The 17450-nt window shown below is 62.3% G+C and overlaps 2 protein-coding genes across 9 annotated transcripts; one reads left to right on the top strand and one right to left on the bottom strand.

Annotated features, from left to right (window-relative positions):
* Window positions 1-132: 132 nt before the first annotated feature.
* Window positions 133-2417, top strand: TRAPPC5 (trafficking protein particle complex subunit 5). Of its 3 annotated transcripts, none has more exons than XM_042978038.1 (2): window positions 133-202; window positions 1805-2417. In XM_042978038.1, exon 2 carries the CDS (start codon window positions 1817-1819, stop codon window positions 2381-2383), a length of 567 nt encoding a protein of 188 aa, XP_042833972.1. In that variant the 5' UTR covers window positions 133-202; window positions 1805-1816; the 3' UTR covers window positions 2384-2417. The 3 variants fall into 3 exon arrangements, with proteins under 3 accessions (XP_042833972.1, XP_042833973.1, XP_042833974.1); XM_042978039.1 differs by lacking the exon at window positions 133-202 and adding an exon at window positions 209-319; XM_042978040.1 differs by lacking the exon at window positions 133-202 and adding an exon at window positions 230-297.
* A 3285-nt stretch (window positions 2418-5702) lies between these two features.
* FCER2 (Fc fragment of IgE receptor II) lies at window positions 5703-17107 on the bottom strand. 6 transcript variants are annotated; one of them, XM_042978033.1, is made up of 13 exons: window positions 17061-17098; window positions 16913-16964; window positions 14460-14546; window positions 12520-12640; window positions 11383-11502; window positions 11007-11060; window positions 10411-10473; window positions 10124-10186; window positions 9958-10020; window positions 9770-9859; window positions 7389-7540; window positions 7156-7262; window positions 5703-6937 (listed from the first exon to the last, which is right to left on the bottom strand). In XM_042978033.1, the coding sequence occupies exons 4-13, from the start codon at window positions 12539-12541 to the stop codon at window positions 6799-6801; spliced, it is 873 nt and encodes a 290-aa protein (XP_042833967.1). In that variant the 5' UTR covers window positions 12542-12640; window positions 14460-14546; window positions 16913-16964; window positions 17061-17098; the 3' UTR covers window positions 5703-6798. The 6 variants fall into 6 exon arrangements, with proteins under 6 accessions (XP_042833967.1, XP_042833965.1, XP_042833968.1 ...); XM_042978031.1 differs by having other exon boundaries at window positions 16913-17107; XM_042978034.1 differs by lacking the exon at window positions 14460-14546 and having other exon boundaries at window positions 16913-17107.
* Window positions 17108-17450: the final 343 nt, after the last annotated feature.

The following is a 17450-nucleotide window of genomic DNA, read 5'->3' as shown; positions in this document are numbered from 1 at the left end:
CACGCCAGCCCGGCCCTTGGCCTCAGGGCCACACCCCTCCGTCGGGTGCCCCGGACACGCGCGCCCCCAGGCGGCCGCTCTCTGGAATCTCCGTGAGCGCGCGCGCCCCGCCCACGAGCCCGTCCGCCGCAGCGCCTGCGCACTTAAGGCCTTTTACGGCGCCGTAAAGCTGCTCGGCCGAACCGAAGGCCTCAGTACCCTGGTGAGACCCCGCCCGCCCGCGACCCCTACCCGCGTCGGGTCTCGCCCGTTCTCGGACCCTGCCGCGCCCGGTGGGCCTGGGGATCCCGGGCTAAGGTCTCGGCGCCCGCGATCCCCGGTCCGTCCGCTTCGGCCCACGCAAGGGGGGGGTCCTTGAGGAGGGTGGGCTCCCTCCCCGGCCCTCTGCCCGGTTCACGCCGGCGTGGGGGGCTTGGGGCCCCCGCCTCTCCGGGGCTTAGCTTACTGGCCCCCATCACAGCCCGGTGGAGGGGTCTCAACCCTCCCCCCTCCCCCCCCCCCCCCCCCCGTCTCACGCTCTGGGCCCTCCTGTAGTCGGCTGCGCACCTGGGGGGCGTCTTGGAGCCCCTGGACCCCCTCCCCCGCTGGCCTTCCTCCCCCCCCCCCCCCCAGACTTCGTTGGGGCAGGCCCACCCTCCCCAGACCCCGCCGGCCTCTGGCTCCTTCCCTGGTAGTGGGAAGGGGGTTCTCCGCTTCTCCTCTCGACCCCACCCTTGGTAGAGGCTTCACACTTGAATGGGCGAGGACTGGGGGCCTGGAGGGAGGGTGTCTCCGCGCCCTTGGGATTCCCCCCAGCAGCTCCTGTCCCCCACATCCCCACCGAAGATCCGCTCCGCGGAGATCTTAGCGCCCCCTCTGGGCTTTTCCGGGTCTCTTCCCCCACTGACCACTGGCTTGGGGCGCTAGGATGGGAGGATCACAGCGCCCCCTCCTGGGCCCCCCAAACTTCGGGTCTCACAGTCGGCTTCGGCCTCCTCCACCTTGTCCTCCACTGTCCAGCTACATTTCTGGAGGGCGCGGAGATGGAGGGGTTCCCAACGCCTTCTGTGCTCCCCCCCTGCAGTCTTCCTTACAAACGCAGGCCCGCCCACGTCTCAAGGAGGCGTGCGTCGTGCCTGACACATGGGCGCTGCCAGAGCCGGTTCCTCCTAGCTTGCCCCTCGCATCTCCTCTGTTCGTCCCCCAAACCGCAGCCCCCTCCCCCCCCGCCCCCCCTCCCCCGCCATGGGTCTTGACGCACCCTACTGCCTTCTCCCGTTTCTCTGGCTTTCCGCAGGGGAGAGGCGGGGATGTTCTCTTCATCTGCAGAAGTCAGCGCTGTTTTTGCTGGAGCGCTTGCAGGGGACAGTACCCGGGTCTTCTCACGGCTCCCCATCCTTGTCCCCTCCCTGCCCTATTCTGACGCGGCCCTCCCCTCCCCCCATGCACTAGTTCTCTAGTCGCTCCCACAGGTGGCAGAGGGGGCACGGCACAGAGGGCCTTTCCACGTAGGAAACTTAAGGCGTAGGAATCGCCTGGAACTTAAGAGTGGTTTCCAGCGCCCCCTTCCCCTCCCCCTCTTGTGTCTTCCCACCTCCCCCCTTCCCCCAAAGGGGCAAACCTGCCTCTTTCCCCGTCTTCCTTCACGGGCTTAGGCTTCATGGAGGGGGCGTGCTTTACGCGCAGGCGGACGCCCCCCTTTCTTTCCCCCTCTTCTTTTCCTACACGGGAGGTCAGCAGTGGAGCACACGGACCGGGTGGCGCGTTCCCCGCACCCCCTCCCCGCCCTCCGCCGCCCCGCACACGTTTCCTTGTGTCCCCGCAGGGCGGCGGCAGGATGGAGGCGCGCTTCACGCGCGGGAAGTCGGCGCTGCTGGAGCGCGCGCTGGTGCGGCCGCGCACCGAGGTGAGCCTGAGCGCCTTCGCGCTGCTCTTCTCCGAGCTGGTACAGCACTGCCAGAGCCGCGTCTTCTCCGTGGCCGAGCTGCAGGCGCGCCTGGCCGCGCTGGGCCGCCAGGTGGGCGCGCGCGTTCTGGACGCCCTGGTGGCCCGCGAAAAGGGGGCCCGGCGCGAGACCAAGGTGCTGGGCGCCCTGCTCTTCGTCAAGGGCGCCGTGTGGAAGGCGCTCTTCGGCAAGGAGGCCGACAAGCTGGAGCAGGCCAACGACGACGCGCGAACCTTCTACATCATAGAGCGGGAGCCGCTCATCAACACCTACATCTCCGTGCCCAAGGAGAACAGCACGCTCAACTGCGCCAGCTTCACGGCGGGCATCGTGGAGGCGGTGCTCACGCACAGCGGCTTTCCTGCTAAGGTCACGGCGCACTGGCACAAGGGCACCACGCTCATGATCAAGTTTGAGGAGGCCGTCATAGCCCGAGACCGGGCGCTGGAGGGCCGCTGACCCCGCGGGAGATAAAGATGCAGAGAGCCCCCTTCCCAAGTGTGTCTTGTGTCTTGTGGGGGGGCCTCAGAGATCTGCTCAACGCCTCGACCCAGGTCCCTGCCTCAGGCTGGTGAGGGAGGCCGGGACCCAAGCCTGTTTGGGATGTCGTGGGGCTGCGGTGGGGGTGGGCTTCCAGACGGGGCCGGGGGGAAGGCTGGGGGGGGGGGGGGGGAGGGCAGTGTGGAGAGAAGTCTGCAGAAGGAGCTGCTGGCGTGGCTGGAGGCAGGAGGATGCTGACCCTCTCTGGAATCACGATTGGAGGCCAGGCCGGAGAGGTGGGGGGTGGAGGGATCAGGCGGAGAGAGGCTCCATCAGGCGGGCACACTTCTTCTGTAAAGGACCAGATAGGAGTTTATGCTTAGAAGTCTCTGTCCAGCCACTCTGCTCTGTGGTGTAGACAGCAAGATTGGGTGCGGCTGTGTGTCTAGAAAACAGGCGGAGGGGGATCCTTTGCTGACCCCTGCTTTAGAGCCTTGCCTCTCAAAGTGTGGTCCACGACAGGCAGCCTCCGTTTCTCCTGGGAGGTTGTCAGAAATGCGGACTCTCGGGCCCCCCCGAAGGCCTACTAACGGCGTGTCATTCGGCAAGATCCCCAGGGGATTCCTGTGTACCCTATTTTGAGAAGCGGTGCTCTAGGGCACAGAGTATGTTCCAACTGGGGTGGCCGGGCCCCACCCCCAGAGTTTCCGATTCTGCAGATCTGAGTGGGCTGAGCATTTGCATTTCTGGAAGTTCCCAGGAACTGGCTGATGCTCCGGGGGGGGGGGGGCGCATTTTAAGAATTACCCCCCCGGAGACCTGGGGAAATGGATGGGCTCACTTCCGAAATCTCGGGGTGCCTACCGTATTTTGAAGTTGATATCGATGATACATGAACATATCCTTGCTGTGTTTTTTTACGATTTTACTTTTAAGTAACGTCTACACCCAACACGGGGCTCGAGCTCACAACCCTGATCAGGATCAAGAGTTGCATACCGTACCTACTGAGCTAGCCAGGTGCCCCGTGTGTGCCTTGTTTAAAAAGTAAAATCTGACGCCTAAGGCAACCCTGCCTTTCCCTTCTGCCCACCACCCTCGCAGGGTTCCTGAGAGCTCCTCCTCCCCAGGGTCCATCCTGCCAGACTTTTGGGGGGAAACTTTTCAAATGTCTCTTCCTCCCTCCCCCTCCCCCTCCCCCTGGATTTCAATGAGCCTGATGTGAAGGAGAACTTGGCGGTGCCCTGGGCTGGGTCCCTTCACCATTGATGGAGGGTTTAAGGCCAGGACGGATGCAGCTTTTCCATTGCATTTTTGGGGTGTATGGTGGAGGCGGGCATGAGGTGGGGAGACCCGAGGCGCCGGGTTTGGTCAGGGGGCAGTTTCGGAAATTCCAACCAGGGTGATGGGGGGGGGGGGCGTCGGCACATCTCGAAGATACGTGGTCTATAAATGGAACTTGGGGGCGCCTCCCGTGTATAGCACAGGGATGGCCATGGTCAGGAAATAGCTGTTGCCTGGGGAAGGGGGTGGTCACAGTGGCAGTCTGAATCGGGGGCAAGAGGTCAATGTCTAGGAAGCCAAGGAGGATTGGAGGTCTGGAGTCCAGGAGGCAGGTCCAGGAGTCAGCACAGTGGCGGGAGCCGCCCGTCTGGGTGGAGTGGGCAGGGCACCTGGTGCCTGGGAAGCCGGATTTTCCGGGGGAGCTGCGGGAGGCTTTGGGCTTAGCAGCCTCAGGTCCCCCGGGGACCCTGGTGAGCTTGGCCTGCAGGGCCTGCTGGGTGAGGGGCAGGTTGCGGGAGGCAGGGATGGCCCAGCCTGCTGCATCCAGAGGCCTGGCAGTGAAGTTTGCCAGAGAGAAAGGGCAGGGGGAGGAAGAGATGGGCTGGTCCCCGAGGGCGGGATGCGGGGCGGGGGGTTGTGAGCTGCAAATAAAGTCCCTGCTGAAGTCCTGAAGCCCCCAGACAGGTTGGCGGGGGCCCGGGGGTAGGGGGTGAGGAGGAGGAACCCAGCACCAGCCCTCGGCGAGCCAGCCAGACATGAGGCTCCCCCTCGTTGAACAGACCACAAAGTGGGTTCTGCGAGAAGAGGTCATTTGCCCATGGACACACATTGATTATCCAACAGCTATTTATTGAACACCTACTCTGTGTCAGCTGCTGGGGTCACAGCTGAGAGCAAGACCAATGCTCCTGCCCTCCTGAAGCTCACATGCTAGCCCTGGGCGTCGGGGGGGGGGGGGGGCAGCGAGCACACACAGATCCGTGAGTGACAAGTTTGGTTGGAAGGGGAAATGTTCTGTGGTGAGAAAGATCCAAGGTAAAAGGGAGCCGGAGTCAGGGGTGTCATTTTAAACAGGAAGGATGGGGAGCCCAGGATAGCCCTCACTGAAGAGCTAGCAGGGGAGGGGGCATATGCAAAGGTCCTGAGGCAAAGAGCAAGCCTGTATGTGTAAGGGCCAGTGAGGAGGCTGGTGTAGGTGCTGGGGTTGGGGGAGGGCAGAGAGGAGGTGAAGCTGGGGAGACAAGGCAAGCTGCAGGGATTCTGCAATTGCAAAGCACCCTGTAAGATTGTGGGGGTTTTTTCCTCTGAGCCAGAAGGAAACTTCTGGAAGGTCTGGGACAGTGAAGAAGAGATTGAGGCAAGCTAGGGCAGGGGCTATACCAAGGCAGTTGCTGGAGGGGTGAGAAGTGGACAGATTCTGCACATGGCTTTCCCTGAGGATTTGGAGGGTTCAGTGAGGGAAACCAGTGATGACTGTCATCCCAACATTGGCCTGGGTGACCTGCAGAGTGGGGCTGGGAGTCCCCTTTGCCGAGCTCAGGTAGGTAGTTGTGCTCTGGCCTGGGGGCTGGGAGGGGTCTGGAGGAGGCAGAAATTGGTGGTGGTGGGGGGGGTGGGAGGGACAATGGCTTGGTAACAGGTGACCTAGGACGAGCTCTATCCCTGCCCTTTCCCGGCCCCAGGTCTCCTGGGTGCCACTGTAGGGCCCTTCCCAGCCGCCTAGGCCCGGGCCCCTGACTCCCAGGTCCAAGGTGGTCCAGTGTGGTCCTCCCCCGACGGATTCCCCTCCAGGAGGCTTGAGAATCACGTGAGCCATCTGGTTCTTCCTTTTCTTTTTTTAATGTTGATTTATTTTTAGAAAGAGAGAGAGTGCAAGCAGGGGAGGGGCAGAGAGAGAGAGAGAGACAGAGACAGAATCGGAAGCAGGCTCCAGGCTCCGCCCTCAGCACAAACCGATGCGGGGCTTGAACCTGCGAACTGTGAGGTCATGACCTGAGCCGAAGCCAGACCCTTCACCAAGTGAGCCACCCAGGCACCCCTGGTTCTTTCTTCCTAGGCCGGGAGCTGGGGGTGGGGTGAGTAGGCGAGGAGTTTAACGAGGGGTGTCCTGCGATCCTGGCCCGCCTCCCTCCTCAGCCTCTGGTGCAGGGCTGGTGCCACCTGTTTCTTTCAAAACCTGTGTCAGAGTCATACCAGCACCTTTGGACCTGGGTGGCCAGGCCACCCTGGGCCTGCTAGCATTTACTGAGTGCCTTCTGTATACCAGGTCCATTCAGCACTTCCCATGCGTGAGCTTGTGCCCTCCTGCCAGCAGCCTAGGCGGGAGGACCAGCCCACTGCCCTGCCCTGTGGTATTTTTAGGCATCTAGGGTGTTCTCTGCTCCGTTAGATCCCAGAGTCTTTGTCTCCAGCCCTGCCTAGTACATGCTTCTTGTAATAAAGTAGAGGGGAAACGGTGGAGAGATACAATTGCTGCTTCAGCTGTTCTGGATACTCAGAGACGGACTCAGGCACCAGGTTCTGGAACTCCCGGCTCCCACACCTGGAGGCTTCTGAGATGGGGCCATCTTCGCCCCCATTTTATTGACATGGGCTGGGGGCAAGGGGACTGGCTGCCTGAGCCGGGGACCTCTCCCTGGGGTGCTAAGACACGGGGGCTGCATCTGGGGAGGCCAGGGGTGGGGTGGGGGTGTGGTCCTGACTCCAGCAGACTGCGGGGCGGCCGACAGAGGAAGCTCACAAGGGTCTGAGGCTCTCTGGAGAGTTCTCGAGGTGGGTACTCTGAGCCCTTAAAGGCAGGGACATGGTGACAGCCTGCTGGGCTGAGGAGTAAGGGACAGGCCCTCAGGGGCATTGGCAGGAGCCGGGGAGGGGTCAACAGCCCTTCTTCCTCTTGGGCAGGAGAAAGGGATGCTGGGGCCTTAGCCACAAAACAGGCATCCAGGCCGAGGCTGCGGGCCCCGCCGTGGGCCCGGCTGCTCCTGTGTCTGAGCTGGGGGAGCAACGCAGGGGTGCACCTGGCAGGTGGGCAGGGGGCCATCAGGGTCTGCGTCTCCCAGGACCTCCCGGGGAACCCCAGGGAGGGGGCCGAGGTGGCGGGGGAGGGGCGGTCAGCATGTGGCCAGCCGGTCACACACCCAGCCGTCCAGCCGGCTGCCACAGAAGGCATCGTTCCACTGCCCGGAGCCCTGCATCATCACGCAGTCCTCGCCCTGGCCCTGGTTGTTGGGTTCCCCCGGCCGCCAGTTGCTGGAGCAGAAGACTTCAGGTCAGAGGATGGGATCCGGGGCAGGAGCCCTACTGCCTTCGGCCAGACGCATCCCTCAGGGTCTGGGCCCCTCCCCGCATCCCTGGATCCCCACTCCCCACGCCCTGCAGCCCAGGGACACCGGCTGCCCACATCCCCTCCCCTCAACCCGACCACTGCGGACAGGCACCCCCCCCCCCCGTCGGAGTCTGGGCCTCACCTGTAGTTCAGGGGGTTCTCATCCATCCAGATAAACTCCCCCTCTATGTCCAGGTCCCGAAGGCCAATCCAGGTGCCCTTCCTGTTGGCGCGTTTGGCCAGGAAGTCCTGGGGAGCAGGACGGGGCTGGAGGGGCCGCGGGGTTGTGCCTGGGGTCCCCACCCCCACCGCACAAGAGATCGCGGTGGGATCCCCGCCCCCTGCTGGCCACGCCCTCTGCAGAGCCCCGCCCACCTGCTCCTCTTGGCTGTGGATGCTGACCAGCCGCCCTTGCAGTTTGCTGCAGGCAAACCGGGCCTGGATCCACTTCTTGGCGCCCTCGCCGAAGTAGTAGCATTTCCTCTGGAAGTTGACCCAGTTCTCGGGGCACGTGTTACACGTAGAGCCTGGGGCGGAGGAGAGGCTCAGGGGTGCGGCCGTGGTGGGCACCGTGGAGGGCGCCGTGGCGGGCGCTGTGGCCGGCGCCGTGGCGGACGTGGCCAGCACCGTGGCGGGCGCTGTGGCCGGCGCGGTGGCGGACGTTGTGGCCGGTGCCGTGGCGGGCTCTGTGGCCGGCGCCGTGGCGGGCTCTGTGGCCGGCGCCGTGGCGGGCGCTGTGGCCGGCGCGGTGGCGGACGTTGTGGCCGGCGCCGTGGCGGGCTCTGTGGCCGGCGCCGTGGCGGGCGCTGTGGCCGGCGCGGTGGCGGACGTTGTGGCCGGCGCCGTGGCGGGCGCTGTGGCCGGCGCCGTGGCCGGCACCGTGGGGACAATAGGCAGGGTGGGTGGCAGCGTCTCTCCTGGGGTCACTCTTGGGGTCCGGGCTGAAAGCAGACCAACTTGCAGGTTGCCCCTCTTCCCGGCCAGACCAGCCGCCCGGCGGGAACACCTCGGCTGCCGGCACCGTTGCCACAAATATCGCCCCTCCCCCCCCCCAATGCCTGTCACCGACACCGTCATCGTAGACACCTCTTGGCCAGCAACTCTTTGGCCTCTGCCAGCATCAGCCCCACAAAGAGACCCGCGGCATCACCACGTCACCAGTTCTGTGGCCCGTGGCCCCTCGACCACCGACGCCATCACCACAAACACGTTCGCGGTCAGAAGCGTGTCAACCACCAGCACCATGGCCACCAACCCCACCGCTCTCAGCGGCACCTTCAGTCCCACCGCCATCCCCGGGGGGACCCAGGATCGCCAGCAACCTCTCTCCACTGCCACCAGCACGGCCAACACCGTCTTCACACCAGCCATGGCTTAATCACCAGGGCCGACCTGGCGAGGCCACGGTTGCCAGCATCATGGTCCCCTTGTATTGTCCCCACCAACAGCTCCAGTGACAACCCTGGTGGCCATTGCTACCGACACCCCCAAAACCAGCCTTGTTGACCAGATTTGGGGAAAATGTGACGATTTCTGTCTAGTTGGAGGGACCGAGCAGGAGAGCTTAGGGAGGGCTGGGTCCTCATGGCCTTGACCTGGGGCCACCTTGGTCTCTGTCTCCTCTTGTCCACATCCCGGAGAAACTCTTAGGCACTGTCACCACACCTCCCACCCAGGACTCCCAGATGGGGGGTTAAACCCACTGTTACTGGGTTGACTCACTCTTGATTGAAAACAGCTTTTCTTGGAATGATGTGCAGAGAGGGCTCCAGAGCTTTGGAGGAATTTTTAAAAGAGACCTGGGGTCCCCAACCTCTGGGGGATCAAAGCTGGATGTGTTTCTCACACATGGGCCAGTAACCAGTATGTGGCCACTGGTGCAGGGGGGTGGGGAACATTAAAACCGGAAGGGGGTATCCCTGGGCACTTGAAGAAAACCTGGAGGGAGGTACCCTGCCTGTGTCCCCATCAAGAGACAGCCCTGGAGCTGGCCTCAGCCCCCAGGTCACCCCAGGGACCGGGTAGGAACTGGGAGGTCATCCATCCACATGAACGTGGCCCAGAGCCCTCCCCAGAGGGACCACTTCCGGGTTTCTGGCTGGGATTCCCACAGCCACGGCATGTCCCGGGGGGCTGCACTCCACACCAAGCACAGAACCTTCCTCTTCTCTTCGCCAACTAGGGCAGCAGGGGCTTCCCAGGGGTGGAAAGTCAAAAATCAAGGGTGGGGGTGGGGAGCGCCCGGGTTCCTGTCCCAGGTTGAAGGCACGCTGACGGGACTTCTGCTCTTCCTGAAGCCTGCCGGGGCCACCCCTCACCCCAAGCCTTGTCACCACCAGCATTGCCCCGTCTCTGCAGAGGGGACCCACCCCCTTGAGCCCCGTGGCTGGTCAGACAATCTTCTGGGAGGGCTGTGGCTGAGGGCGTCCTACTGATGACCCTCTTCTGAGCCACGAGGGGCAGAGGAAGGAGAAGCAAAGTGAACCCAGAGATGGTGACACACAGGGAAGCTTCGACCTGAAGGAGGGAAAAAAGCGTGCGAGCTCGCCCCCCCCCCCCCCCGCTCCAGTTCCGTGGAGAGAGGCGGCTGGACTCAGAGAGAAACTGCCGCGTGTCCCCCATGGACTCTGCCGCACACATAAGGCCACACCCGTCCACGCTGTCACGTGCAGCCCTCTAGCACACATCCCCCCACACCCGTCCCGTCGCTCGCACGCCCCGGCACACCACAGGCCCAGACTCACAAGCGCACTCACCGTTGGACACGTGGAGCTCAATCCACAGCTTTACCACCTCCTGCTGGAGCCTTTCCAATGAGTGCAAGGCTGTGCGCCTCTCGTTCAAGCCTCGGGTGATCGGGTGGGGGACGGTGGTCAGAGACGAGCTTGGAGCGCGCCCCCCGCCCCCCCCTCCACCCTCTACCCCCTCCCCTCCCAAGGCTCACTCTGGGACTTGAGGTTGCTCAGGTCCGAACGAAGTCCATCCAGGTTCCGGGAGAGCTCAGAGTCTGACGGGGCCGGGCTGGGGTCAGGGCTGGGAGTCCCCGAGCCCGGCCCCCAGCCTCACGGTCCCTCCCAGCTCTAGGACCCCTGTCCCCAGCAGCCTCTCACCCTGAGCTTTCATTCTTTTCTGTTCAGCTTGGATTTCCTCCATGTTCTGTGACACCTGGGCAGCTGGGTGCAGGGGAGGGGGCTCAGTGGTAAGCAGGTCCTCAGGGCCGCCCCTGCCCCCCCCTCAGCTCCCCCGCTGGCCCCTTTGTCCTTCTCGCCTCTGTCTTCGGGGTCCCCTGCTCACTTTGCCATTCACAGGTGGCCTAGAGCACTCTGTCCACATGTTAATCCAGGCTCCCCCACCCCCACCCCACTCCTCCTCCTCGACCTGAGCTGACATCACTCACCCTGGGATTTCTGGGCCATCTCATCCCCTCTGTGTCTTTCCAAGTCCTTGGCAACCTGAGAGACTGGGACCGCAGGAAAGACGATGTGTCCTCAGGAACCAGGAAGGCACGTCCTCAAATCCTTCCCCTCCCTGGCCCCGAGTGCAGGGTCCCCTCACATTTTCATTTTGGGGACAAGGTACCGAGGAAGACGCAGGCAAGAATAGGATGAACACGTGTACCCTCCCCCCACCCAGAACGCAACGTAAAAGCAGCCAGCGTTTCCTGAAAGCTCACTGGAGGCAGGTCTAAATGCTTCACCAAGTCTCAGCTCGTTTCTGCCTCGATACCCTGAAATGATGCCCACTTTACAGGTGAGGGAACCGAGGCCTGGAGCCATTAACGTAACAGCCCATCAGACACCTCGTAGAGCCCCCGTCTCTCCCAGAGGCTCTGGGTTTTCACCCCAAGGGGAGGGGGCAATGCAGGCTGACCCCCACTTCCTGGCAGGGGATACTGGAGCCCAGTCCTTCTCCCACGTCCCACAGTGGCCAGTGGCCGAAGCAGGACGAGAACCCCCCTCCCTGCCTCCTCTCCCCCCGCCCCTCCCCCCCTACCGTTCTGGGCAGCGGTTTCTTCCAGCTGTTTCAGATTCTGTACAGCGTCCCAGTCTGGGGAGGGGAGAAGAGGAGGGGCGAAGACGTTTTCAAGAACCCCGACCACACCCTCCCCCCCACCTGTCAGCTGGGGAGGGAGGCCTTGGGTATATACCACTCGGGAGGCACAGAAAGGATGGGAAACAGAGACGCTGGACGGGGTGGGGAGCTCTCGGGTGGGGGGGGGCAGAGGGCCTCGGGAGGGGGCCGCTGGGGACAAGGTGGGAGGCACGATGGGGAAATTGGACTCGGAGAGGCGTGACGTCCCAGCATCTAAAAGTGGGGTTCTGGGAGAGAGCACAAGAGAGGGGCCGCATGGGGCTGGGGGTGTCCTCACGCCAGAAGAGAAGCAGGGTCAGCAGCCCGGCCCACAGCATGACGGTCACCAGCCCCAACAGTGCCATCTGGGTCCCTTGCCCACAGCACCGCCGCCGCCTTCCGGGAAGGTTTGGGAACTCTGCCGGGCGTTGAGGGGGGAGCGCCAGGGGGTGCAGTGTGAGACGGGGCTTGGCTCTGCCTGTCTCCCCGTCACCCACGGCCCCTAAGTCCTGGGAGACTGTCCAGAGCCCACACTAAAGCCGTGGGTCTCAGTGGACCCCCAGCCTGCTCCGCACATCTTCCCCACATGCCGCCTTCATGCCCCACCGGTGCCCCCCCCCCCCGACTCCATCCATCTCTGCGTCTGTGCATCTCTGAATCTGTCCCTCCGCCCGTCCAGCCCTTCCGCCCACACGCCAGTGGTCAGCAAGCCTGACTTGGGGCCAGGGCACCGTCCAGAAAGGCAGCCCGGGGTGGGGGGCCGGGAGCTGAGACCCTCCCTCCGTGGTCCCCCATCGGGTGGCCGACTGCCACCCAGCTCTCGCTGTGACCCTCTTCCCTTACGCCCTCACACACCAACGCTCGAGCTCCAGCCTCATGCCCAGGAAGCTGGGTCCTCCTTCCGCTTGGACCTCCTGCCCTCACCCTGTGGCTGTCCTCCACCCCGCACCCCTTCTCTAAACCCAGGACGCTGGGTCTGTGTTCTTCCTCCATATCCAAGCCCTTCCCCAGCCTTTTCCCCGGATGTCAGACCCCCCGGAGCCTCACCACAATCCCTGGGGCCCCCAGGACTCTACCTTGACTCCCCACCGTGGGTCCGGGCCCCCTGCCCTCACCCTGACCGTGAGGATTCATCGTGCTGGATTCTGCTTGCTCTGAGTCCCCGTCCTACTTCCAAATCTATCGGGCTCCCAGCACCCGAGCTAGAGCCGATTTTTTTTGTTGGAGGGCGTTGAGTCAGGGCAGGGAGGGGCCTGCGGCTTCCCCCTCCTGCTTGGCTCTGTGCCCAGAAGGCCAGTCGGGGCTCACCTCCCCCTCACCCCTTGCTGGGCCTTCTCCCCAGAGAGAGACCCAGGAACCCCTCTCCTCTCCTGGGTGGAAGGCAGGAGGCCGGGTGCTCGGTTTTGCCAGGGTCAGCTCCAGAGAGCCCTCTCACCTGAGTAGACATGTTCCTCCATGGCCGCCCTGCTTGGATTCTCCCAGTGACAGGCTGCTCACCACCTCCCAAGGCAGCCCACTTAGCGGGTGTAGTCGTGGCTCTGGCCGGGATCCGGGTTCTGAGGAGCATTAAGGTTAGACGTCAGGCTCTGGTTACGGGCGCGGGACAGCGTCTGGGACTCGAGGAGCTCGGTGACCATTGGCTGATTTTGTTTCGTCCATGACCAGGAGTCAGCGCGGCATTTCACTGGGAGACACAGGCCTGAGACCAGAGGTGGGCGCCCCAGAGCCGACGCGGGCCGGGTACACGGCAGGTGCCTCATAAATGCAGCGAGTGACCGAACCTCAAAACCAACCGCCTCATCCATAAAACGCCAATAACACCCGCACCACAGGGTGGTGATGTGCCCTTCACGGATGTGTCAGGTGCTTCGATCAAGGGCTGGTCCATCGCCCCACAAATATCATCATCAGCTTGCTGTTGTCACTGCCGGTTGCCAACGTGGCTTGGGACTCAACCTTCCCGAGTGTCAGTGTCCCCTCTATAGAATGGGAGGGATGCTCGTACCCAACTCACGAGGTCGAGGTAGGATCAAATGAGATGACAACGTAGGTGAGTGTCTCGGCAAGATGCCGTGCGTGCACAGTGGGTCTTCAGATCCTAAACACTTATCAGGCACCTGCTGTGAGCCAGGCCTTGCTGGGCGGTGCAGAAACTCCGTCACCAGACCTCAGCTTCCTCTTCTGCAATGTGCCCAAGGCATCTTTAAAGTCTCTTGACTTTTTAAAAAAAATGTTTTTAAGTTTATTTGTTTATTTTGAGAGAGAGAGAGGGAGTGAGCAGGGAGGGGCAGAGAGAGAGAGGGAGAGAGGGAGAGAGAGAATCCCCAGCAGGCTCCACACTGCCAGCGCAGAGCCTGATGCGGGGCTCGAGCCCATGAACCGTGAGATCATGACCTGAGCCGAAATCAGGAGTCAGAGGCTTAACCGAGGGAGCCACCCAGGCGCCCCAAAGTCTTTCGAGCATCTATTTTGTGCCAAAGAGGGCGGGTTTGGTTACAGGCTGCCTCTCTTGCCGTAGGACTATGGGCAATATGATTCCCCTCTCTGAGCCCCGGGGAGGTGGATGTGGGGAGTGACCAGGCTCTGATTAACGGCAGCTCCAGCTGGCCCTTGTGCCACCATGGAAGAGGCCAGAGGCGTGACCATCCTGCAGCCAAACATGCCTGAGCCCAAGCTGGACAGACTGGGGGCTGAGTCCCGGCTTCTCCCAGGACGATCGACTTAAGTTTGCTCATCTGTCAACGAGGGGTGACCGTGCCAAGCCCACTGGATGAAGCACGATGGGCGTGGCACGCAGCAGGCGCTCGGTTAACCTGCTGGTGGGGAGCTGGGGAAACTGAGGCCCCGAGGAGGTAAGTAATTTGTCCATGCCACACGATGGTAGAACGGGGACTTGAACCCAGGACAGGTGACATCGGAGCCTATTCGCTCAACCACCTGGGGACACGGCCTCCTGATGAGTGTCTGCCAGTAAGTGCCAGGGGGCAGGGTCCTGATGCCGGGCCGTCTTTCTGACTTAGGAGCTCCCAGCCCTGCGGACGGCTTTCCGCGGCCCTCCGGGGTTTGCACAATCAGCCCCCGGTGCACCCACCAAGCTCATCTGTTTTTCTCGGTCATGCCAGGCGCTGGCTTCAACTGCCCCAACCCAGGATCCCTCGCGACTGCCGATTCTGTCCACGCTGCCCGCTGCCCACCGCCCTTCTGTCCCTTGAGACCCAGCCCCGAGGCCGCTCCTTCCAAGGAACCTTCAACGTCCACGTCCCACTGCCGGCCCCAACGCACACGCACACGCACAGAGGGTCACACGCGTGCTCCCACATTCACACGCAGACACGCAGTCGCACGCCCACCCACTCACACGTATCTCGCACTCACATTCGCTGCGAACGGCGTCGCCGTCCTGGTCCGCTGGGGCGGGTTGGAGGGGCCGGCGGGGCCGCGGGCGGTGGTGAGGACCTTGGCCTGGGGAGACAGTTTTCTTCTGAAAGCAGGCCCACCCACGGCTTCTATTTTCACAGGCCTAATTATGGGCTTGCCACCTGGTTACCCATATTACACGCATGGCCGCCCCTGAGGCTCCCCACCACCGGGTAAAGTCCGTCCTATTATTATCTCCATTAGGCAGGTGAGCAAAACTGAGGTCCAGAGAGGCTAAGCCACATTCCCAGAGTGCTGGAGGAAGGAAGTGGGAGAGCCAGGACTGAACTAATGTGGCTAAGTCATTATACCACTGTGGCAGGGAAGAGGGAAGAAAAGGAGAGAGAAAGAGAGAGGGATGAGCCAGGAGGGAGCCCGGAGGTAGGGGAGAAACAGAAAGATCCATGAGATAACATTCTGGTCAAATAGTAACAATTTTGTTACACGGTTGAATTTAATACCAGTGTGGGCCAGGGAGTTGGGGGGGGGGGGGACAGTTCCCGGTGTCCCAGGTGCATCGAAACATTTAACGTTCGCTCGTTATGAGGTAGATGCTTTTGTTCCTAATGCTGCCTTCTTGGTGAAGAATGTGGGGGCGCAGAGAGGTTAGGTAACTTGTCCAAAGTTGCACAGCTCATAAGTGGCAATGCCGGGATTTGAACCCAGGCAGCACAGGCCCCAAGTCAGCAGCCCTAACCCCCGTGCCCCTAGCCTTGGATTTATGGGGACTTCTTCTTTTTTTTTAATATTTTTATTTTATTTTTGAGAGACAGAGAGAGACAGCAGGAGTGGGGGAGGAGCAGAGAGAGAGGGAGACACAGAATCGGAAGCAGCCTCCGGGCTCCGAGCTGTCAGCACAGAGCCCGACGTGGGGCTTGAACCCACGAACCGTGGGATCATGACCTGAGCCAAAGTCGGACGCCTGACCGACTGAGCCACTTCTTATGGGGACTTCTGCACACCTCACACCCTGCCCTTCCTCCCTAAACTGTGTCCTCTGATCCTTAACCCTCTTCCCATTCTTGATTGGGGGACACCCCAGGCCAATCCCCACGCCGGGAAGGGCTGCCTCCGTCCTCCAGGCTTGATGCTCTGCCTCTCACTCTGGAAGATGCCCACTTGGGCCCCTGTGTCCCACTTTCCCACCGGGACCCATCTGGGCCAACCACCAGATGGGGAGGGGCCTGGCCCGACATGTCCCCTGGACTTTGCACTCCAGGACAGCAGGCACGAAGCTGCCTCATGTGTCACACTGTGTTTCCAGCATGGAGGGGTGGCCCTCAGTACATGTGTACTGCCTGAATGACTGTTGGGTTGAGGCTGTTCATTCAGGGCCCCGACTGTCCCTCTCAACTCGATCTGGGCTACTTGCGGGGACTTGAACCCACGGCGTGTTTTGCCAAGGGACAGGGGATGGTCATTGTAGGGAAGAGAGTGGTCAGGTGGGCACCAGAGAGAGGTCACTGGGGCTGCTGGGTGGACAGGAGGCAGCAGGAGCCCTGGCAGCGGGGAGGGGGGGAACCTGAGTGTCATCATGGGGCCAGGTGGGGGTGGGGACACTGGGGAGCTGTCACCAGGTCCAGGCACCAGAGGAGGTGTCTGGGGCAGTGGCTGTGGGAATGACCGGACGGGTTTGAGAAGAGACGGGCTTTGGTGATGGGTGAGGATGGAGTGGGGGGGGGGGCACCCGGAAGATGCTGTAACAATTGACTGGGCCTCAGTCGCAGTCTCTGGTAGACAGCGGGGCTGTCCTAGTGCTGAGGACACAGGAAGGAAGAGGAGAAAGTTTGGGAAGAAGCCTCGCTGGGTGGCAGTGAAGACACAGGACGGGGTAGGAGGTGTCGAATCGAGGATGGGGTGGGGATGCGGTTTGGTGTTCCTGAGCCTCTGAGAGCTCTGCAGCCCAGGTGCCCAGCCCCCGTCCACACTGGTGCCCACCGTCTCCACCGTGTCCTTCCGGAGGGTCCCACGGCTCCTGAGAAGCTGGGTCCCTGCCAAGACTGAACTTAGACAAGAGGATGCTTTGGGGGTGAAATCTCAACCCCCCCCTACTCAGGGCTGCAGTAAACCCTGTCACGCGACTGACCCCTCCCTCTTCCCTTCTGCGGTATCGACCCAGGGCTCTGTTCACTTCAAGGGAAAAACAGGAAACCGTGCGGATGTGGGCCCCCATCGAGGGTGTCAGTTCTTCTTTCACGTTTGGGATCCTTGAGCCCGGGGCAGCCCCCCCCCTCGTCCCCCCTGCCCCGGCCCCCGCTCGGCACAGACCTGGATCTGGACGCAGGAGGAACGAGTCAGGGGTCCTGCAACAACCACAAACGATCCCCGGGCGGGTCCCCACCCTGGCCCCGGCCCGACGCTATTCAACCCCAACTCACCCCCAAGGGTGTTCGGATCCCCAACCCTCTCACCTGTGCTCTGTGCGGAGAGGAGCCTCAACCTCTAAATTTAGAACCTCAGCACCTAGGACAGGGCCCCGCGTTCTATTCCAATGTGATGAAGGAACATCCACGCTGACCCCAACCCCACCCTGGTGGCCCAGCCCCCGGCTCTCCCCACCTGATCGGTCCCTCCTGGTGTTGCAAAAGGGAGAAAGGAAGGAGGGGGTGTGTGGGGCGGGAGGGAAGTGGGTGTGTCAAATCCCAAAGGGCTTGCAGGAGGAGGTGGCTTTAAAACCGGGTTTCTCATTCTCAGTTCTGTTGGCACTGGGGCCGGATGATTCCTTGTTGTTGGGGTGGGGGGCTGTCCTGTAGATTGCAGGGTCTTTGGCAACATCCCCGGCCTCTAGCCTCTGGCTGCCAGTAGTAGTCCCCCCTTCTACCTAGTCACGACCGCCAAAAATGTCTCCAGACATCGCCGAATGCCTCCTGAGGGGCAGAATCACCCCTAGTTGAGAACCACTGCTTTGAAGCATGATTTACAGACAAAGAGAAGGTGCTGGCTTCGGGC

The sequence above is a fragment of the Panthera tigris genome, chromosome A2, assembly GCF_018350195.1.
Source record: "Panthera tigris isolate Pti1 chromosome A2, P.tigris_Pti1_mat1.1, whole genome shotgun sequence".
Lineage (NCBI taxonomy): Eukaryota > Metazoa > Chordata > Mammalia > Carnivora > Felidae > Panthera > Panthera tigris.
This window is presented reverse-complemented; position numbering and strand designations above follow the sequence as displayed.

What these genes read in the sequence shown, in the direction of transcription:
- FCER2 (XM_042978030.1), bottom strand. Translation starts at nt 12,218, where the DNA reads ATGAATCCTCACGGTCAGGGTGAGGGCAGGGGGCCCGGACCCACGGTG. An exon ending in GACCCTGCTTCTCTTCTGGC is followed by an intron (nt 11,061 to 11,382) that starts GTGAGGACACCC and finishes TCCCCTCCCCAG; the next exon opens with ACTGGGACGCTGTACAGAAT. An exon ending in TGAGCTCCACGTGTCCAACG is followed by an intron (nt 7,541 to 9,769) that starts GTGAGTGCGCTT and finishes CCTCCGCCCCAG; the next exon opens with GCTCTACGTGTAACACGTGC.
- TRAPPC5 (XM_042978038.1), top strand. Translation starts at nt 1,817, where the DNA reads ATGGAGGCGCGCTTCACGCGCGGGAAGTCGGCGCTGCTGGAGCGCGCG.